The following is a 16,517-nucleotide window of genomic DNA, read 5'->3' on the forward strand; positions in this document are numbered from 1 at the left end:
TCCTATCTACCTAAATAATGATCTTACCATCCTTCTGGTCTTGTTTTTGAGTATGTTGTGCAAAACACCTAACATGCCTCTGAAGTGCATTCACCTACTGCTTGAAGCCTTGCAACATTTAAAGCCAGACAAAGGATATTACTAAAATAACGCTTTCTGTTGTGTGGAAGCCAGGCTTGCCTTTAGAATGGGAGAGTTAGACTACAGATTTTAAATGCTCTTGACAGGAAAAAGAAAGGTGTTAATAGCACGTACTTCCTTCCACACTCACTCCAGAGCAGGACCAGGTCACTGGAGAAGATGAAAAGACTTTCCTACATGTCTGTTCTTGTGTGTTTTCTCCTCTCTTTTTTACAGGAATAGTACAGAAGAATGAGTCTGAGGAAGACAAAAAGCTTTCCTTTGAAATTAGTGCACTCTATGTGTACCTGAGGGGTACCCACTAGCCAGGTCCGGGAACACTCCTGTTTAGCCTGTAGCCCAATGGCCACCTCAGCCAAGCTCCAGCCTCTGCTGTTACTGGAGTCACTGGGGAGGGGAGAAAACAGATTTTCACTTATGTGTGAGATGGATGGTAGATCATCTCCAACAGGTCCAAGTTGAGTTTGGAGGGCAGGAGTACATCAGAGCTTCATTGACCTGCTCCCAGTGTGCAGCCTGACATTCCTACAAACACAATGCTGCTCAGCAGGGTCACCTGGAGTTCAGTGAACACAAAGCTCTTAAGAGCAGACCTAACACTCAAATTGACACAAACACCCTGCTCTTTTAAGAAACAAGAGAGCAAATTCATAACCCCTCACTGGGATGTAGCCATCAGCAGGTGACACCGACCCAGATAACATTACTAGGAGGTTACAGAAGTGTTTTTGCTTCTTTGAAAAGCTTCATGGCAAAGCTGCCATGAACTTATCCATTGAAAGCCATTTCTACCCTGAGTTCTTGCCTGCAGTGACCTTGTGCAAGTCCTGTTGCCTGACCTGCACAATGTGTGAATCCCAACCTGCAGTGATGTGTCTGCTGGAACCCCCTTAGTTCACATTGTCAACATTAGCCCAGAAGGGAAACTAAAAGAAACAAGAGCATCAAGAACACCTTCCACCACCTAGGAGCATCCTAGCTGACCTCAAATTATGACATCTAAGTGTGGGGAATGGATTGTGCATGCCCAGAAATTACGGGCCAGTGGACAACTGAGAAGTGCAACTTTGATAAAAGCAAGAGGACAGAGTGGTGTCTTTTCCACTTGTTTCCCAAAGCTGTGCTTCCCCTCTCCTCCCACTGAGTCCCAATCCCTGTTGAAATCAGCATGCTCCATGCAATGGCATGGGATCCCCATACAACCCTCCAGTGATATGGTGCTCCCTTCCTCTCCAGTGCTGGACAAGCCAGGAGGTCAGTGCAGCAGACGGCTTGGGATCAGTAGTGTAGAGCAGAGCTAATTCCTTTGTCGCTTCACCTATGATGCCTGTTCCTGACAATTTTAACTCATTGGGATGTTTTTTCATTGAGTGCTGAACATTGAGACCCGTGGGAAGGTTTCAACTCCAAAAAGATTAAAAGCAACATGTAAATAGTGGTCTGTTCAATATTAATTTCTTGGGCATTTAGAAGGTAAAAAAAAAAAAAAAGGCCAATTAACCCAATTTGCAGTATTAAGTCTGTCATAAGCTTTTTAATTCAGTTCAAGCCAACCTGAGCCAGAAAAAGGATAAAAAGGAATAAGCCCATTAAAAGACCTGTGGCTAGGCAAAGGGAAGGTGTTAGTGGCCTCTAAACAGCCAGTTGATGGCTAGATCTGCTCTGAGACAGTTCTCTTTCATCCTTTTATAAAGCAGAAATCAAAAAAGCAAAGGGCAACAAGGCAAAGATAAAGAGAGTGTGAATACAGACTCACCACTGCAAAGTAATTATTCAAAGCATATGCAAATGAATGGATGAGCTGCCTGACTTCAGCACATCCACACTCAAGAGCTGGAGCACACAGGTGAGATCTTACTGCTTGTTAGGAGAACTCAATCACGTTGAAACCTTGCCTGAGTCAGCCTATGGATCAGTCTATCTAAACAACCCAAACCAGCATCTTCATCCATTACATTGCCAATGAATTCTGGTCTGAGCTTAAGGATTTAAATGTTCTTTTCAGCACCAGCCCATCTCCACACCAGCATCCTGCTTGCTGGTTTACAGCCACTACAAAACTGAGTAAATATGGCAGCTTTGTTATCTCAGGGACCGTCCAGAGCCGCTCACAGTGCACACTCTAACTGCTGCTGCCGGATTGACCAGGAAGTTCCCTGGAGCAGGCAAATACACTGCCAAGCACTGTAATACAGTTCATCACCCAGGCAGGTTGTGCTACACCCCTCTATGTGTATCTGGTAGCCAGGTCAGGGAGTGCCTCACTGCTGTTTCCAAGACTGCTCTCTAAGACACAACCAGAGAAACAAAACAGGCTGTTTCTGTTGTGTTTAAGTTAAAGTTAACTAGAAAAACATGACTCAAAGTCAGGGGATCACAGGTCTGTAACGGGCTGTGCTCTTTCCCCCAGGTCACCTTGTCTCATGCCAGATGCCTGAATTGTCTAGATATATCTAACTTTTCAGTGCAGAGACTGTCACTCACGACTTGCAGATTTTTAGGATGCCCCAGTTCCTGTGGTTCCCAACTCCCTTTCAGAAATTTCACCTGTCGTTAGCACCGGGCAGAACTGTGGGATGTGATGCACCTCAGGCACCAGAGCAAAGAGCGATACACATAATACAAAAAGACGATTGATAGTTTGGTTGGGGAGGAGGGGAAGAGAGAGGCATAGTTGGCACCATCACCCTGGATCCACCACCATAAAAGAACCCCCTGCAAGGCAGCGTGCTGCAGAGGGGCAACTTCATAGACCTCAGCTGAGTTCCTGTGATACATGCACCGTCACAGAGGCAATTCCAGGTCTCCTGTGTACAGCAAAGTTAAGACGTGGTTAAAATGCACTTGGAGGCTAACGTCCAGCCTATAGACCTGGGAGATGATGGACACAAGTTCCATTTGTTTGTAAACTGGTATTTCTGAGGCACAATTCTTGCATCAGTGAGACTACTCAACATTGTGTTGAGTTCAAAGCAGAAAGGATTCAACGAGCTCCCAGAGAACACCACTGAAAATCCCTTGCTGCCAGAATCCTTTTGCCTTGCTGCAGGAACAAGGCTGTCCCTGCTCCATCAGGATCCAGTCTCTGGTTAGTTGCCTCCCCGGTCCCTTAATTCTTTTGTCTTCTCTCCAGGAACCACGGTGCAAGCCCTCAGCATCTCAGTGTCACCACCCCAACGCATTTACATAAGTGCAAGCGAGGGATGGAGGAGGGGGATATTCCTGCAGACGAGAGTACAAGTTTTAGCTCAAGAGGGATATTTTTGACTGCTTTAGCGGTTCTGCTGTCCCCACATTGCCCCCAGTCTCTGTCCCTCTTTCCTGATCTGATACCTGACAAAACCTCTGATGCTCACCCCTCAGACAGAGGCTCTTCCCAGGTCAGAGGATCTCAACGTTGAGATAATAGGAGCACTGGATACTTGGTGCTTGCCTTTGCCCTCACCCCACAGCAGAGAATGATGTCTCTCTCTCCCTACTGCTTTCTTGTACTCTAGGACTTCTCTTGACCCTCTAGCTCTGACTTTACTGCTTGCAGCTGTAGACCACCTCTTCCTGCATGCACTGTTGGCACTCAACATAGCAACACCACTGCACCTGACAGTGGCAAGAGAAGGTAACCAGCCGGCTCTGGGTGTTATAGCCTCGTCCACAGCACATGCTGTCACAGTTGCCCTCCCGAGAGCAGGTCCTCCCAGCAGTTCCCAGGGAGTATTTGCTGGGACGACAGAAACTGGGGGAGTCTTCCACATACACCAGGTCAGTAGGGCGGGGCGAAGCGGGGTGCTTGGGAGAATGGCTGTGTCTCTGTGGGCTAGACAGCTCCGAGTGTCCCACAGCATCATTGGTGGTGCTGAAGACCTTGACAGCATCATCGTAGCGCAGCTTCAGCAGTCGTCCAATCTCATGGAAAGGTGAAAGCTGTTTCCAGCACGTCCGGACAGCACATGAGCCGGAGACACCATGGCATTTGCATGTGGTTTTGAGACCATTTTTCACAGCCTGATGAGGAAGAGAAGAGGTAGTCATTATCTGCCAGGACCATGAGCTTAGTTCTGGGTAAAGGCAGTACCTCAGATTGCAGACAGCCTGGAATTACTTCTGTTTTATTGATAAGATTCCTGTTTTATGGAGGACAAAGTAAAAAAAAGAACAAAACAAAAACAATGACAACAACAACAACAACAAAATCCATAGGAATGGCTAGAATTGCAACAGAGTTGACTGGTGAGCCAAAGAGTACAAAGCCTGAATGAGGACAAATGGGCTGAATACCAAGGCCAGTCAAATTCTTACTAAGCCTATTTGGAATAGCAGGAGTAGTCAGCAATGAAAACCGAGTATCTCCAGTATGGGGGATTCTCTTTAGTATATTCAAATCAAGATAGTGCTCTAATCAAACAAGTAATTGGACTCAGTAAATACAGAAAACAGTGATAGTCAGTAGCCTGTAACATACAGTCCAAAATGCTTGATCTAATGGTCTCCCTCACCCAAACTTGTGACATGGCAAGTCGCCAGCAGACTCATAGTTGATCTCAAGAGTGTCAGCCTGCAATCTGCTTCATACATCCCACCAGCTCTGAAGCTCTAGCTGTTCTCAAAACTCCCTGTGCCCATGGGATAACGCATGGAATAATTCAGCCAGTGAGTTTTACAATGGCTACCGTGCTGCATATTGCTGTCACTCAGCCCCTGATACCACTAGAGGACACAGGATGCTAACTCTGCCACTCAGCATGGAACTCCTCACACCAGAGTTCAGGAGACTTTCCAGGGAGCTCTCAGTACCACAGGGTCCACGACACACTGGTGAACAGGTATGGTTTGTGAGTAGGGGCAGGGAATACCTCCCTCACAAACAGCCTTGGCTAAGGATGGATTAGAATCACAGAATCACAGAAGACTTGCATTGAGTTCTAACTTCTTTCTAGGCCTGCTGCTGCTGCAGGTTCTCACCTTGATGCCAACATTGGTGTTGTGGATGTCCACCTTGGCCCGCAGGTCTTTGCCGATCCTCTTCTGACCCAAGAATTTTTTCAGGAACTTGGTGCTGTATTTGAGGTTGTCTCCACAAACACCCCATTGCCAGGCCTTGCGGTTCTCCAGGTCTGGGGAGTCATCACAGGTGCAGCGCTCCATGCGCCCAGCACTACATGCTCTGGCCAGGGAGTGGGTGAGAGCTGCGGAGGACACTGCATAGAGGAAGGCAGTCTCCTTAAAACCTGCACAGGAGAAGGATTAGGAGAGGGTAGGAGCAGAAAATGCAAAATAAGGTGTTCATTCACCTCACTGGCCTTCCTCACTGTCCATGAACTAAAACTAAGGACAATACTTAGAAATACAAAGAGACAAGACTCTTCCATTACCTGCACACCATTCCTAGCAGAGAACCTCAGCAACACATTTGAAGGAACTGGTGTAGTAACACCCCTGTCTCACCTGATGGCTGTGTCAGATTCAATATGGAGGTAGGAGAGGACCCATGCATCAAGGGATGGGTGGCAACAGCCAGTCCTGGGAAAATATTCAACTGCAAAAAGCAACAGTCATGAAACTCCATTTGTCCTCATCCTCACCACAGAGTTGATAGGTGTGAAGAGAGACTGTCACTGAAATCATGGTGTGGCTTAAAATTAGGAAATATTTACTAGAGACTGAAAAACTATTTTTAAAATCTCACCCATTATTTTAGAATGGTTTTATCTGGGGCTGTGTTGGCACAGTATTGTAGCATTTCATATGGGAAGATCACAAGAAGTTTGATTGGGAAAGGTTCTGTGTTGAAGACATCTTGGGCAAGGACAAACTCTCTTGCACATGAGTGGATTTTCTGACTTCCCTGTAAATTATCTACTCCAAATGATTGTGGTGATGCTTTCTGAAGCTACTCTCCTTTCTAAAGCAGACTTTCCAGCTTGGCTATATTTGCCCCAAGATATGCAACCGTGACACACCATGACATTTTAACCAGGAAAGAAAGTTCAGTGCCTGAATAGAAATTCAGTCTGATGACATGGAATCAGATAGGAATGGGCATGTTGGTATGACACCCATGAGCTCCACAGAAGTTCCAGAAAACATTGATTGACACAAACCTGACCTAAATCCCAAAATATTTTGGTTTGATTATTTCCTTCCTGTCCTATTTAATCCAGGGGAAAATCTTAACATTTCCTTCAGTTTGCTTGCAGAAATTAAAACTATGAATAGGAAATTGCTTAACAAGTCCACAATTTAGGAAGTGGAACAAGGAAGAGAAAAACAGGTGACTGAATCTGAGTCAGAGTGCAGGAATGGATAAGACTGGCCAAAAAAGAAACATTTTGGTTTGTGAAAAATAAAACACTTTCACATCACATGGAAGGAAACACATTGAAGCAAACAAATATTCCATATCGGAAAATGCCAAATTTCCTTCCACATCAGAAGGAAACAAATCTGTTTCCCCCAAAAATTGAAGAGAGGGGGAGGACCATAGAGACCTGGTCTAGTCTTGCAGTTAGCCCTGCTTTGAACAGATGTTGGAAGGGACCTCTAGAATTCATCCAGTCCAACCTCAAATCTTTCCATCATTTTGTTCCCTCAAAGAATTCCCATCCAGCTGTAATAATAGATCAGACCACTGACTGCTGAGATCTGGGTGAAGTCACCATAAATCTGACCAGAGAACAGGACAAAGAGTTCTTCTGATAGCTATCGGTGAGAAGAACAAAAAATTGACTAATCATAGCCATAATGGAGAGGCTGTGTTAGCAACTTCAATATAGACTTCATAGGAGCTTGTTGGAATTCCAGAATTTTAGATTAAAGATCTAGCAACAGTATGGATGTGGATGAGAGAGTCAAGAAAATGTGGAGGAGGTCAAGGAGATCAATCAACAAACTGCTTCCTACCTCACCATTTTAGTTGCTGTATCACTGGGACAAGTAACTTACAACTAAGCTCTCTGGTTGATGATGCTCTATAAAATCTCTCAGGGTACTGGAATAATGATGACAAAATGTTACCAAATCCAGCAAAAGCTTTGGAAAAGCTGGTATGGGACACAGTCCATACATATTATGGATAATAACATGATGCTCACACATTTTCAAACAGTGGCTAACCCAAAAGAGGGATCTGAGAGATGATAAGATACATTTGAGATCCTAAATCTGAAAAAATAATTCCATTAGCTAATGTCCAATTGCTTACCAGATTCCCAATATCCTATCTGACATACTGATACCAGAAGAGAGGACAGCATTTTAGAAACGCTTTCCCATACCATATAAAGCTAGCAGTACCAGTCAGCTCCACACACCCTGCTAAATCTGACTTTGTGGAATACCACTGCTTCTGCTATTTCTGACCAGTGATGGTTTGGTTTCTTCTGTGGCACTCCACGTAAGTGCTGGCCAGATTTCAACCCACTTAAAATCAGAGACCATTGCTTGTGGTCAGGCCACTGCAGACAGAAGTAACTGAAGATAACGAGAATACTTTCAAATTGTCTCCTTCTTGTCCCCCCTCCCACCTCCTTTTATGGCAAAAGTTCGATGTCACCAGGCTGCCAAATGCTTGTCTGAAATGTCTAAGATGATTCCTTCTACTTTATCATAAGGGTCTGATCACCATTCAATTGTTTAATCCATAAACCCCATGAGTAGAGGGAAAACTAAACGGTCCTTAAGTCCTTGTGGAATAACAATGAACAACAGAGAAGCCTTTGAGGTTGGATTTTCACCAGGACATAGCACAAATGAGCCGGGATCAGCTTCACCGAACATGATTTGAGAACGTCTAAATGGAGGTTCCTCCATGTGTCCTGGGTATCTATCCTCCCACTGTGCCAATGGAGCTCCGCAGCCGGTGGAGCCTGGACCCGATGCCCAGGCTGTCAGGGTCTGGTTTAGGGATGAATCACTCTCCTGACCCCATTGACTGAGTTGCCAGTGACTATAATGTAATCTTAAACACTCGCTGCAAGGGGGAACATCTAAATGCAGATGTCTTTGCTTGTTGGTTTGGTTGCAAACATCCAGCAGAGAGTTGAATTTGAAGATGTTGAAGCAAGCCAGCTCCCGCTGGTAGGACCTTGCACATGTCCAAGTCTTCCTCTGAGCTCTCTGGAATTGTTTCTTAGCTCAGCAGCCTATAAATACAGAAAGACGTTTGCTACTCTAGCAAGATGCTGTTCTGTGGTGTGGTGTGCTCTAGACCACAAGGAAAACTGTAATAGGAGGAGTTTAGCCATATGGTGATTCTGCCAAAGGCAAGATGTTGAAGGTCAAAGAGTTTTCAATGCTACAATAAAGATAGTGTGAGCATTTCAGAGCAAGTGGAAGAGGCATCTCTCTGGGAAAAAGAAACCAAACAAAAGCAAAACAAACAAACAAACAAAAAGACCCAAAGAAACCAAAACGATCAGACCAGAAAGCTATAGAATTGTGGGAAGTTTTAGGATGGAAGGACTTCTCAAGGTCTTTAGTACAACCTCCCCCTCAAAGCAGGGCTAACTCCAATGCCAGATAAAGTTGCTCAGGGCTTTGTCCAACTGAGTTCTCAAAGTGATGGAAATTCTACACTTCTGAGCCACTGCTCCTTTGCTGAGCCATTCCTAGAGTCCTCATGACATCAGTGAAACCACTGCTTGAAGGTTAAAGAATCTGACCAACATGAAGCAAAGAAATTGACTGATGGAGACAAGGATTGTAGAGTGCTTGTTTCTCAAGGATTTTTCTGAGTAGCTGGATCTGAGCTGCCTTTGCTAGAGGTATTCATTTTCCCCACATCACCGTGTTGTTTGAGATTAAATATTGCTTACCTGACCTCCAGCAGCAATTGAGTGCCTTTATGGCACAGCTTGGAAACTGAAAGATCATCAGTGCTTCACAAACTTCATATAAAGACACAAACTGCCACCACGCAACAAGATGGCTTGAAATGTCTGTCCAGAATAAATTTAAATCTACTAATTTTTATGGATTTTTTAAAGAAGCAGAGAAGGAATGCAGAAGGATTTTGCATGGATCAGTGAAGACTGCATCATAATTGACTGCAATAGTCATAGAAGGATTGTAGATTATGCAAAAAGAAATTCCCAGTTTTATCCAGTGGAGTGTCAATGTAAAACAAGAAATGGTGCAGACTGAAAATAAATCTGGCATTTCAAAAACCAGAAAGCTCTTGGCATTTTTTTTTTTTACTGAAAGTCTGTAAATAAATGACAAAAGATGTTGGCATATGTAGAAGCAGGAAAAACGCAGGTGATCCCGATCAGCCACAGATTTTCTGTTGTCACTGCAAATTAAGTGTGGCTTTTAACTTATTACAAAAATGAATCATGTCACTGGGACGTGATCTTTTTTCCCCTCTTGCACACATAAGACTATTAAAGACAGTTAAAAAGTGTGTGTTTTTCTTTACAGTTTCTCTAGGACCATGGCGATATCAAATGATTTAATAATTTCTAAAGCTCTTCATCACTGCTTGGGTGAAAAGAGCATAGTCCATTGTCTGACCAACAATTTCCAAGGCAGCAACAAACCAGCAGCAGGAAAAGGTGAGAAACAGATCAAAACTGGCAGCTGAAAGTGTTCATGTTCTTTGTGAAAGAAACTAACCTATTTGCAAGTTAAAGGAAAATGAGAACTAGTAATTGCTTCTAGCCAACTGTCCTTTCATATAGGAGATGTATACAGCATACTTTTCTGTATTAAATCATCATTTGATCCTTAAGATTGTGTAATAAAAGTTTTCAAACACTTATCCTCATCTGCCAAAACAGGTTTTAAATTACAGGTGATATTTTATTTTGTCAGCCAGGAGCCCATGGAAATGTTGAGGCATGCCACCATGAGATAATTAAATGTTTTCCAGCCATTTGAAGACGAGGATTATTCAATTGTCGTTTTCAAGTTTTTTGAGGTTGATGAAGGTACAGATGTCAGAAAGTCACTCAAAATAATCACGAACAGTTTCTTCCACACCACAGTGTGCTAAAAATATTCACAATAGAGCCTTGCAATGGAATAAATATGATCTTGTATGCGCTGGTTTACAAAAATATTAACTTAATATTTACTTCAATAGAATTTGATAATTTTAAATGGAAATGTTAAATAGTTTCAATCCCAATTCTAATTAAAATTAACATTTTAATCTCAAAGTTAATATTGGCTTATTCACCCCCCCTTTTTTTAAGACGTTATCTTACTAGATGTTATCAAAGGACTGAAACAATAATACAGAAGACTGAAACTCAGTAGATGCCCCTGAACATTATTGAAGGGTTGAAACTCAGTAACAGGCTGGTCAAGCATGTTGGGATGAGGGCAGGTTCAGCAGAGTGTATGTGCATGTTCTGGGAACTTCTAGTAAGAAAGAGTTTCAGGGTCTACCTTCATTTTGTTTTTCTCAAACTCTTATAATTTAAAAGATTTATTATGCTCCCTCCTAGCTCAAATACAGAACTTATACAACATTTTCTTCCTCTAAAGCCATCTGTAAAACAGAAGCCAGTGGCACTTCTGCCCACTGTGTCTGGATTTCTGCAGAAACTCCAAATATATGTGATCCTTTGGAGATATTTGTAAACATGTGCTGAAATGCCTTAATGCTGATAAATAGCTTTTTCAAACAGTAAAGTAGGATTAAATTCTGTATCTGAGAACAACAGAGATTTACATACGAAAATACTCAAATAGCTAAAAAAAGTCTTTTCTTAAAATGTCCCCTTGACATAAAGCACTAACCCTTATTTTTCACAGTATCATCCTGGATTGCCAGCCAGGGAAGATGGTCAGCCTGGGAAACTCTGGTCTTGGACAAAAAAAACAGAAGTCAAGAACTTCCATCTGCTTTTTAATAGATGACAAACTGCACAAGGAAGCTGAGGATAAGATATATTTTGTGGCAAAAGGGCACAGACTGCACAGCTCCCATTCCTAGGCAAAACAGATGATCTCCACACTCCCTGGTTACTGCCCCACTTTGCTTGATTTGAGATGCATATTCCAGCGGCTACAGCACCGAGTGAGATTTTATACTGCAAACAAAAGACTACCTTGTACCTCGCTTCAGCAGGCTGGTCCGTCCCTCCAGGCTGCAGTTCCAGCGCTCACTCCGAAACTGGTACTGGCACTCCATGATCCCAAGGCGGATGGCATCCCGCAGGGTCTCTGCCAAGCCAGGCTCCCTCCGGCAAAGCCTCTTCTGCTTGCGGGACAGCTTCAGCAAGTCACACTGCTTCATGTGGACCTTCCCCTGGGCAGAGTTTGTGGAGGGTCCCAGGGATGGGAAATGGGTCAGAGCTTCTTTCCCGGTCAAGCTGAAAGTAAGTGGAAAAAGCAGTGAGTTAAGGAGGAGGGCAGTCATGGAAGAGAAAAGGTGATCAGAGGGAAGGATATTCAGAAAGCTGCTGGTCAGGGTACTTTACCAGCCCAGAAGATAAATCAATGCAGATTGATTAGATCTAGTACCCCATCTCCACCACACACCAAGGCAAAGTAGCAGACTGTGGGGAGAAAGAAGAAACGCATGTGTGTTGTCACCAGCAGCCTTGGGTGGGAAGTTTGCTCAACTTCATGAAGAGGACACGTTTACACCCCTGCAGTTTTGTTTGCTTCGCAGTACATTCACCGTCACATACAGAGATTTGTTTTACTGAATGGTGCTGCAGGTCACTGAACGTCACAGCTCTGTGCTAACTCCATAAAGCATTAGCAACATCCTCTCAGGGCTTTGTGTGCGCTGGTGCCATACCACAGCTAGGAAAGACCAACAGGGGGACGTGATCGGTGACCACCTTTCTAGAGCAAGCACTACTTTTGCTGGAAAACATTTTCTTGCTGAAAAAATAATGGGAAGGTTAACTAAAAATGTACTGCCAAATGCAAGGTGTTTATATGTGATTCAGCTGAAAAATGTCACAAACCTTTGAGAAAAACAGTTTCACGATTCATGGCAAGACAATATTTTTCTTACAAAATTTATCTCCCTTAATATCTTCAGGATGCTTGAAAACACACAAATTTTGTTTTGCATTGATGCATGACTTGAGGGCTGCGAACAAACTGGGAAGACTCATGCATTTGCACCACACTGATCAGGAGTGCTGCTCCTGATTACCAAATGGGTAAGGATCGCAGAGTGCATCAACCCCCCCACACCCCCAAAAATAGCGAAAACAGACAGATAAACGGAAACCTCCTAAACCTTTACATGTGGACACATCCCAGCCCCAACCTTAACATGTGCAGACTACGTCGCCCCTGCCCCAAACCCCATTGATTTCTTTGCCAGTCCACAGGGACTTCAACATGGACAAACAGAGAAGCCAGTTAGTTCTTGTTCCTCTCCCCCAGTCAGGCAAACTGGACTGTGCTGCTCCACAAAGTGAGTGCGGGAGTCAGACAAGCAAAGCTGGATAGGGAGGGATGCAATCAGGAGCAATCTCTTAAGCACATCTGCAAAGACTGTCCGGCTGCTGGCACCCCGACCAGCGGAGCAGTGACTCTCCATCGCCTGCCCTGCACGGCTCAGCGCCTGAGCACACCGAGGCTGATGGAGAGGGCCACTGGTTCATAGGTTGGTACAAAGCCAACCAAGCGATTCCCCACAGCAGTGTAGGAAGTGAGATTCTTCGCCTCTGCACCTTTATCAGGTTCCTTGTAAAAGCATGGCTCGTTCACAGCTAAATTATCTGTCCAGGTCTGACTGGTCGTGTTTCCAGGCGTTTCTTTCTGCACAGCAAATGCCAGCCTGTGCTGGCAGAGGGAGAAGTGGAAAGTCTGTGCCAGTGAACATGACAAGTGTCCACATTTTCTACCACGCTCCAGTTCGCAAGCAATTAACTTTAATCAATGGAGGTGACCAAGGTGAGACTTACCTGGCTCCACAAAAGACAGACATTTATAACATTCAACTGTTCAAGTAAGACCATACTCTTATAAGGGATATAATCTTCATTATGGAGGATACAAGCCAAGCATTGCAGCTGCAATTTTAATCCTCCACATACTTTATAGACATCTATTTCTGAGCTAGTTGTCTAGATCTCTCTGTAGTCAATCCAGTCTATCCAGGCATGGGAATTATAGCACAATTCAGCTGACCTAACCCCACAGCACTTCTGCATTCGTTCTCACAGTAGCCCACAGCCTCCAGATGCACTCACATGTCTGCAATCAGGAACAAGTGCAACTAACCAACACATGGAAATCTTCCAGAGACCTGCTAACTAACCAAGAACCAGGAAATCATCGTGAATCACACAGCAAGTATTAAACTTTAGAAACCAAGTGGTTGAGAAGAATCTCGTTATCCCATTGTCACTGCTGAACTGGGACAGAAACAAGAGATGTTCCAGTGAGAGCCAAGAGATAAACAGGCAATACTGGAAACAGAGACAGATATTAGGGGCCAGGTTAAGCCCAAGAAACTGGAATTAATACAGCTTGATGATCTTCAGAGAGCAATCCAGGCTGCACAGAGACGACAGCAACATCTGGTGCACAAGGGACACGGCAGTCCTGAACTGGAGCAACTGTGGTGAGGGACACAAGGCTGTCCCAAATGAGTGAGACCAACACATGATGAGCAGGCTTGACTGCTTTTCCTGGCTCACTGTGGTGCTTTAGAACCAATATACATGTTCATCGAAGTTATATTTCCCTGGGTGTATAAGCACATGCTCTGAAGCTCAAGAAGATCAAGATATGCCAACACCAGCATGGGCAGGGAGAGGCTTAGACTTCAACAAAAATCTGACTTCTTAGGGGTGGTCAGACTGTACCTAACTCGCAGGGACAGTGCTGGATTCAGGAAGAGGTGTTGCTCTTACTTCAGCTGGAGGAGGAACAACACTCACCCAGAGAGTTAGAGAGTTGGTCTTTGCTTGGTCGTGGGATTCCAGCACTCACATCCCAGGAAAGTGAACTCATCAACAAGTTAAATGTATGTGTGCTTATTCTCAATTTGCCATGCAGTATCTGCACCCCCATGCAGAAAAGTTTCCTAATTTCATGTTACAGAGAGAAAAAATAAGAAAAAGGGAACTGACACTGGAAACAACAGTTTAAGGGCCTCATATAACAACACTAAAATTGCTCACTGCTGGAAAGCCACATATGCAATTTTACTAAACTCCTGTATACCAAGCTACTGATTGTCCACATACCAACAGAACTACCTCCCATGCCAAGCACCCTAACTCCCGAAAATCCCTTCTCAGAACAAAGGGACCTCCCCTCCTGCCAGTCTCCATCCTCGGTTTAGTGTCCTCCATCCCAGCTGAACCAACATTCATCCCTTGTCAGATGTTATTGAGACAGCAGTGGTAGCTTCACTGGCTATTTAGACTAGTCATCTTCCTATGAAAGATTTGGTCAGCTCTCAGCCCTTCCTTTTCACAGGGGCTTCAGAAGCAGCAGGAGCTCTAGTGTAGAGGCTTGGTGGCTCTATTTCCAAAGGAGTCCGATAGTATGACCTGAACTGGGGATAAAACAGAGAATTGCAAAGATAACTGCTCACTTTTTGTTCTTGTCATTTTACATCCTCACCCCAAGGGGCTAGGATATTGGCCTAAAATCCATTAATCCCTTCTCATGGGGAAAAGATACAGTAGACAGTGCTTTAGTCTAGTGGTAAACAGCAAAGCAAGATGCACAAGATGAAAGCTGAAGTCAGAAATTCAGACCTTAAGCAGGTACAATTTAACTAGGGGCTATTGAGCACCCCCAGGTTTGTCAGGGTCTTTGATGCATTTCCTCAAGTAGCAACTATAAAGTCATAACTGTACACTCTTCTGTAGCTCACTGGATTTCAAACTATTCACATCAGAGCCCACTCAGGAAGGAAAAAGTGGTGCAAAAGATATTGCTTAAAATGTCATGAGTGTAAATGGCAGAAAAGGTGGCAAACAGATTTTCAAACTTTTACATGAGATGTGATGATCTCCACAGCACAAGAGAGCTGTACCGGGCAAGTTGTTAGAATCTCTACTAATAGGGTAGAATTAGTGGGCATAGATTAAATACAGAACAGTGGAGAAGAGTCAACACAGCTTCTGTAGAAAGTAGTCATGCCTCATAAATCTACTAGAGGTCTTTGAAGGAATCACTGAACAGAAAGATCAAGGATAAGCGAGATGCTACACTCTACTTGGACTTGTAAAGTTGACAAATTTCCAAAATAGCTTGTGTATGGAGACAAATAGATAGACTGGCTACCCTCCACAATTTCCACTAGGAGAAAAGGAATACTAGGAGAACAAGGGTTGTAAAATCATGGATTACCTGCAAGTGAGCAAAGAAAAATTATTGCTACCTCTAATACACAAGAACCGGGGGAATTATATTGTTATTAATCAACAGACTAAAAATAAATGAAATGGGGTACAGATGCTATAGTTAAACTTGTCGCCCTTCTTAATACGGGACACTAGGGATGCTAAACTACACATGCATTCATACAAACCCATGGAAGAAAAAAATTCATAAGAGGCCATTAAACACAAAGATACCTTGACACAGGAAATTCTTGAAGTGCAGACTCTCAGAAGCTCGAGAGTATTCTGACAGAGCATCGCTATCTGCTATCCTACTCCTTTCCACGCTTTTGCCTTCATGCTTATTATTACCCAGTGTTGAAACCAGGTTGTGAAGCTACATGAGCCTTTGGACTGACCCAGGACAGCTGTTCCTACAATCTTGGACAGGGATTATCTCAAGCATGTCTTATGACCCGCCATTGGACAGTGAGATTTGGGAGAAGGTGGTATTGCCATTCTCCAGACCCTGAAGGATGTTGAATGTTAATATTTGTGGAAAACTCAAATAGGATAATGACAGGCACTGTAAAAACAACCTTTGAAGAATATGATTCCATTTTCAGAGCAATCTCGATAGTGCACAGTAAATAAAGACTGGGACCACACACAGAGCAAAGATACTAAGTCTAATTCATCTTTTACACTATGCAAAGCAAAAGCTTCACGGGAAAAAAACTTTCTAAAACTGGATCCAGCAATACTTTAAGTTCGGACAGAGGTAATACAGCATACTACACAAATAGCTGCTTGCACAGGCAAACTTAATTAATACTTCCTTTTTTAAAAATAAAAATGTGACTTTCTAAAGTTGCAACACAAAAAATAACTTGGTTTTCCTGTAGAGATGGAGGTTGGAAATAACCAGATGGAAATATTGAATTGAGGAGTAAACAAAATAAGCAGTAAATTGGTTAATCTAAGACATGTGACTAAAGCTACCTGGAATATACCTCTCTGTGAAAGCCTCCCTCATGTGAAATATCACTCTTGTTACCTAAGACATGTGAACGTCAGCATGAAAAAATTATAATGCTGTGCTTGGAGGCTCCTATAGCGATT

The 16,517-nt window shown here is 43.6% G+C and overlaps 1 protein-coding gene across 1 annotated transcript; it reads right to left on the reverse strand.

Annotated features, from left to right (window-relative positions):
* Positions 1–1,806: 1,806 nt before the first annotated feature.
* WNT9B (Wnt family member 9B) lies at positions 1,807–11,455 on the reverse strand. Its single transcript, XM_075116678.1, has 3 exons — positions 11,200–11,455; positions 5,101–5,366; positions 1,807–4,143 (listed from the first exon to the last, which is right to left on the reverse strand). The coding sequence occupies exons 1-3, from the start codon at positions 11,378–11,380 to the stop codon at positions 3,667–3,669; spliced, it is 924 nt and encodes a 307-aa protein (XP_074972779.1). The 5' UTR covers positions 11,381–11,455; the 3' UTR covers positions 1,807–3,666.
* Between the last annotated feature and the right edge of the window lie 5,062 nt (positions 11,456–16,517).

The sequence above is a fragment of the Phalacrocorax aristotelis genome, chromosome 23 (assembly GCF_949628215.1).
Source record: "Phalacrocorax aristotelis chromosome 23, bGulAri2.1, whole genome shotgun sequence".
Lineage (NCBI taxonomy): Eukaryota > Metazoa > Chordata > Aves > Suliformes > Phalacrocoracidae > Phalacrocorax > Phalacrocorax aristotelis.

Bases quoted from the DNA above. Each gene is read 5' to 3' on its own strand.
- WNT9B (XM_075116678.1), bottom strand. From the start codon at position 11,380: ATGAAGCAGTGTGACTTGCTGAAGCTGTCCCGCAAGCAGAAGAGGCTT. The intron at 5,367-11,199 runs GTACAAGGTAGT...TCTCCTGTGCAG, and splicing joins GACCAGCCTGCTGAAGCGAG to GTTTTAAGGAGACTGCCTTC. The intron at 4,144-5,100 runs GTGAGAACCTGC...CTTCCTCATCAG, and splicing joins ACACCAATGTTGGCATCAAG to GCTGTGAAAAATGGTCTCAA.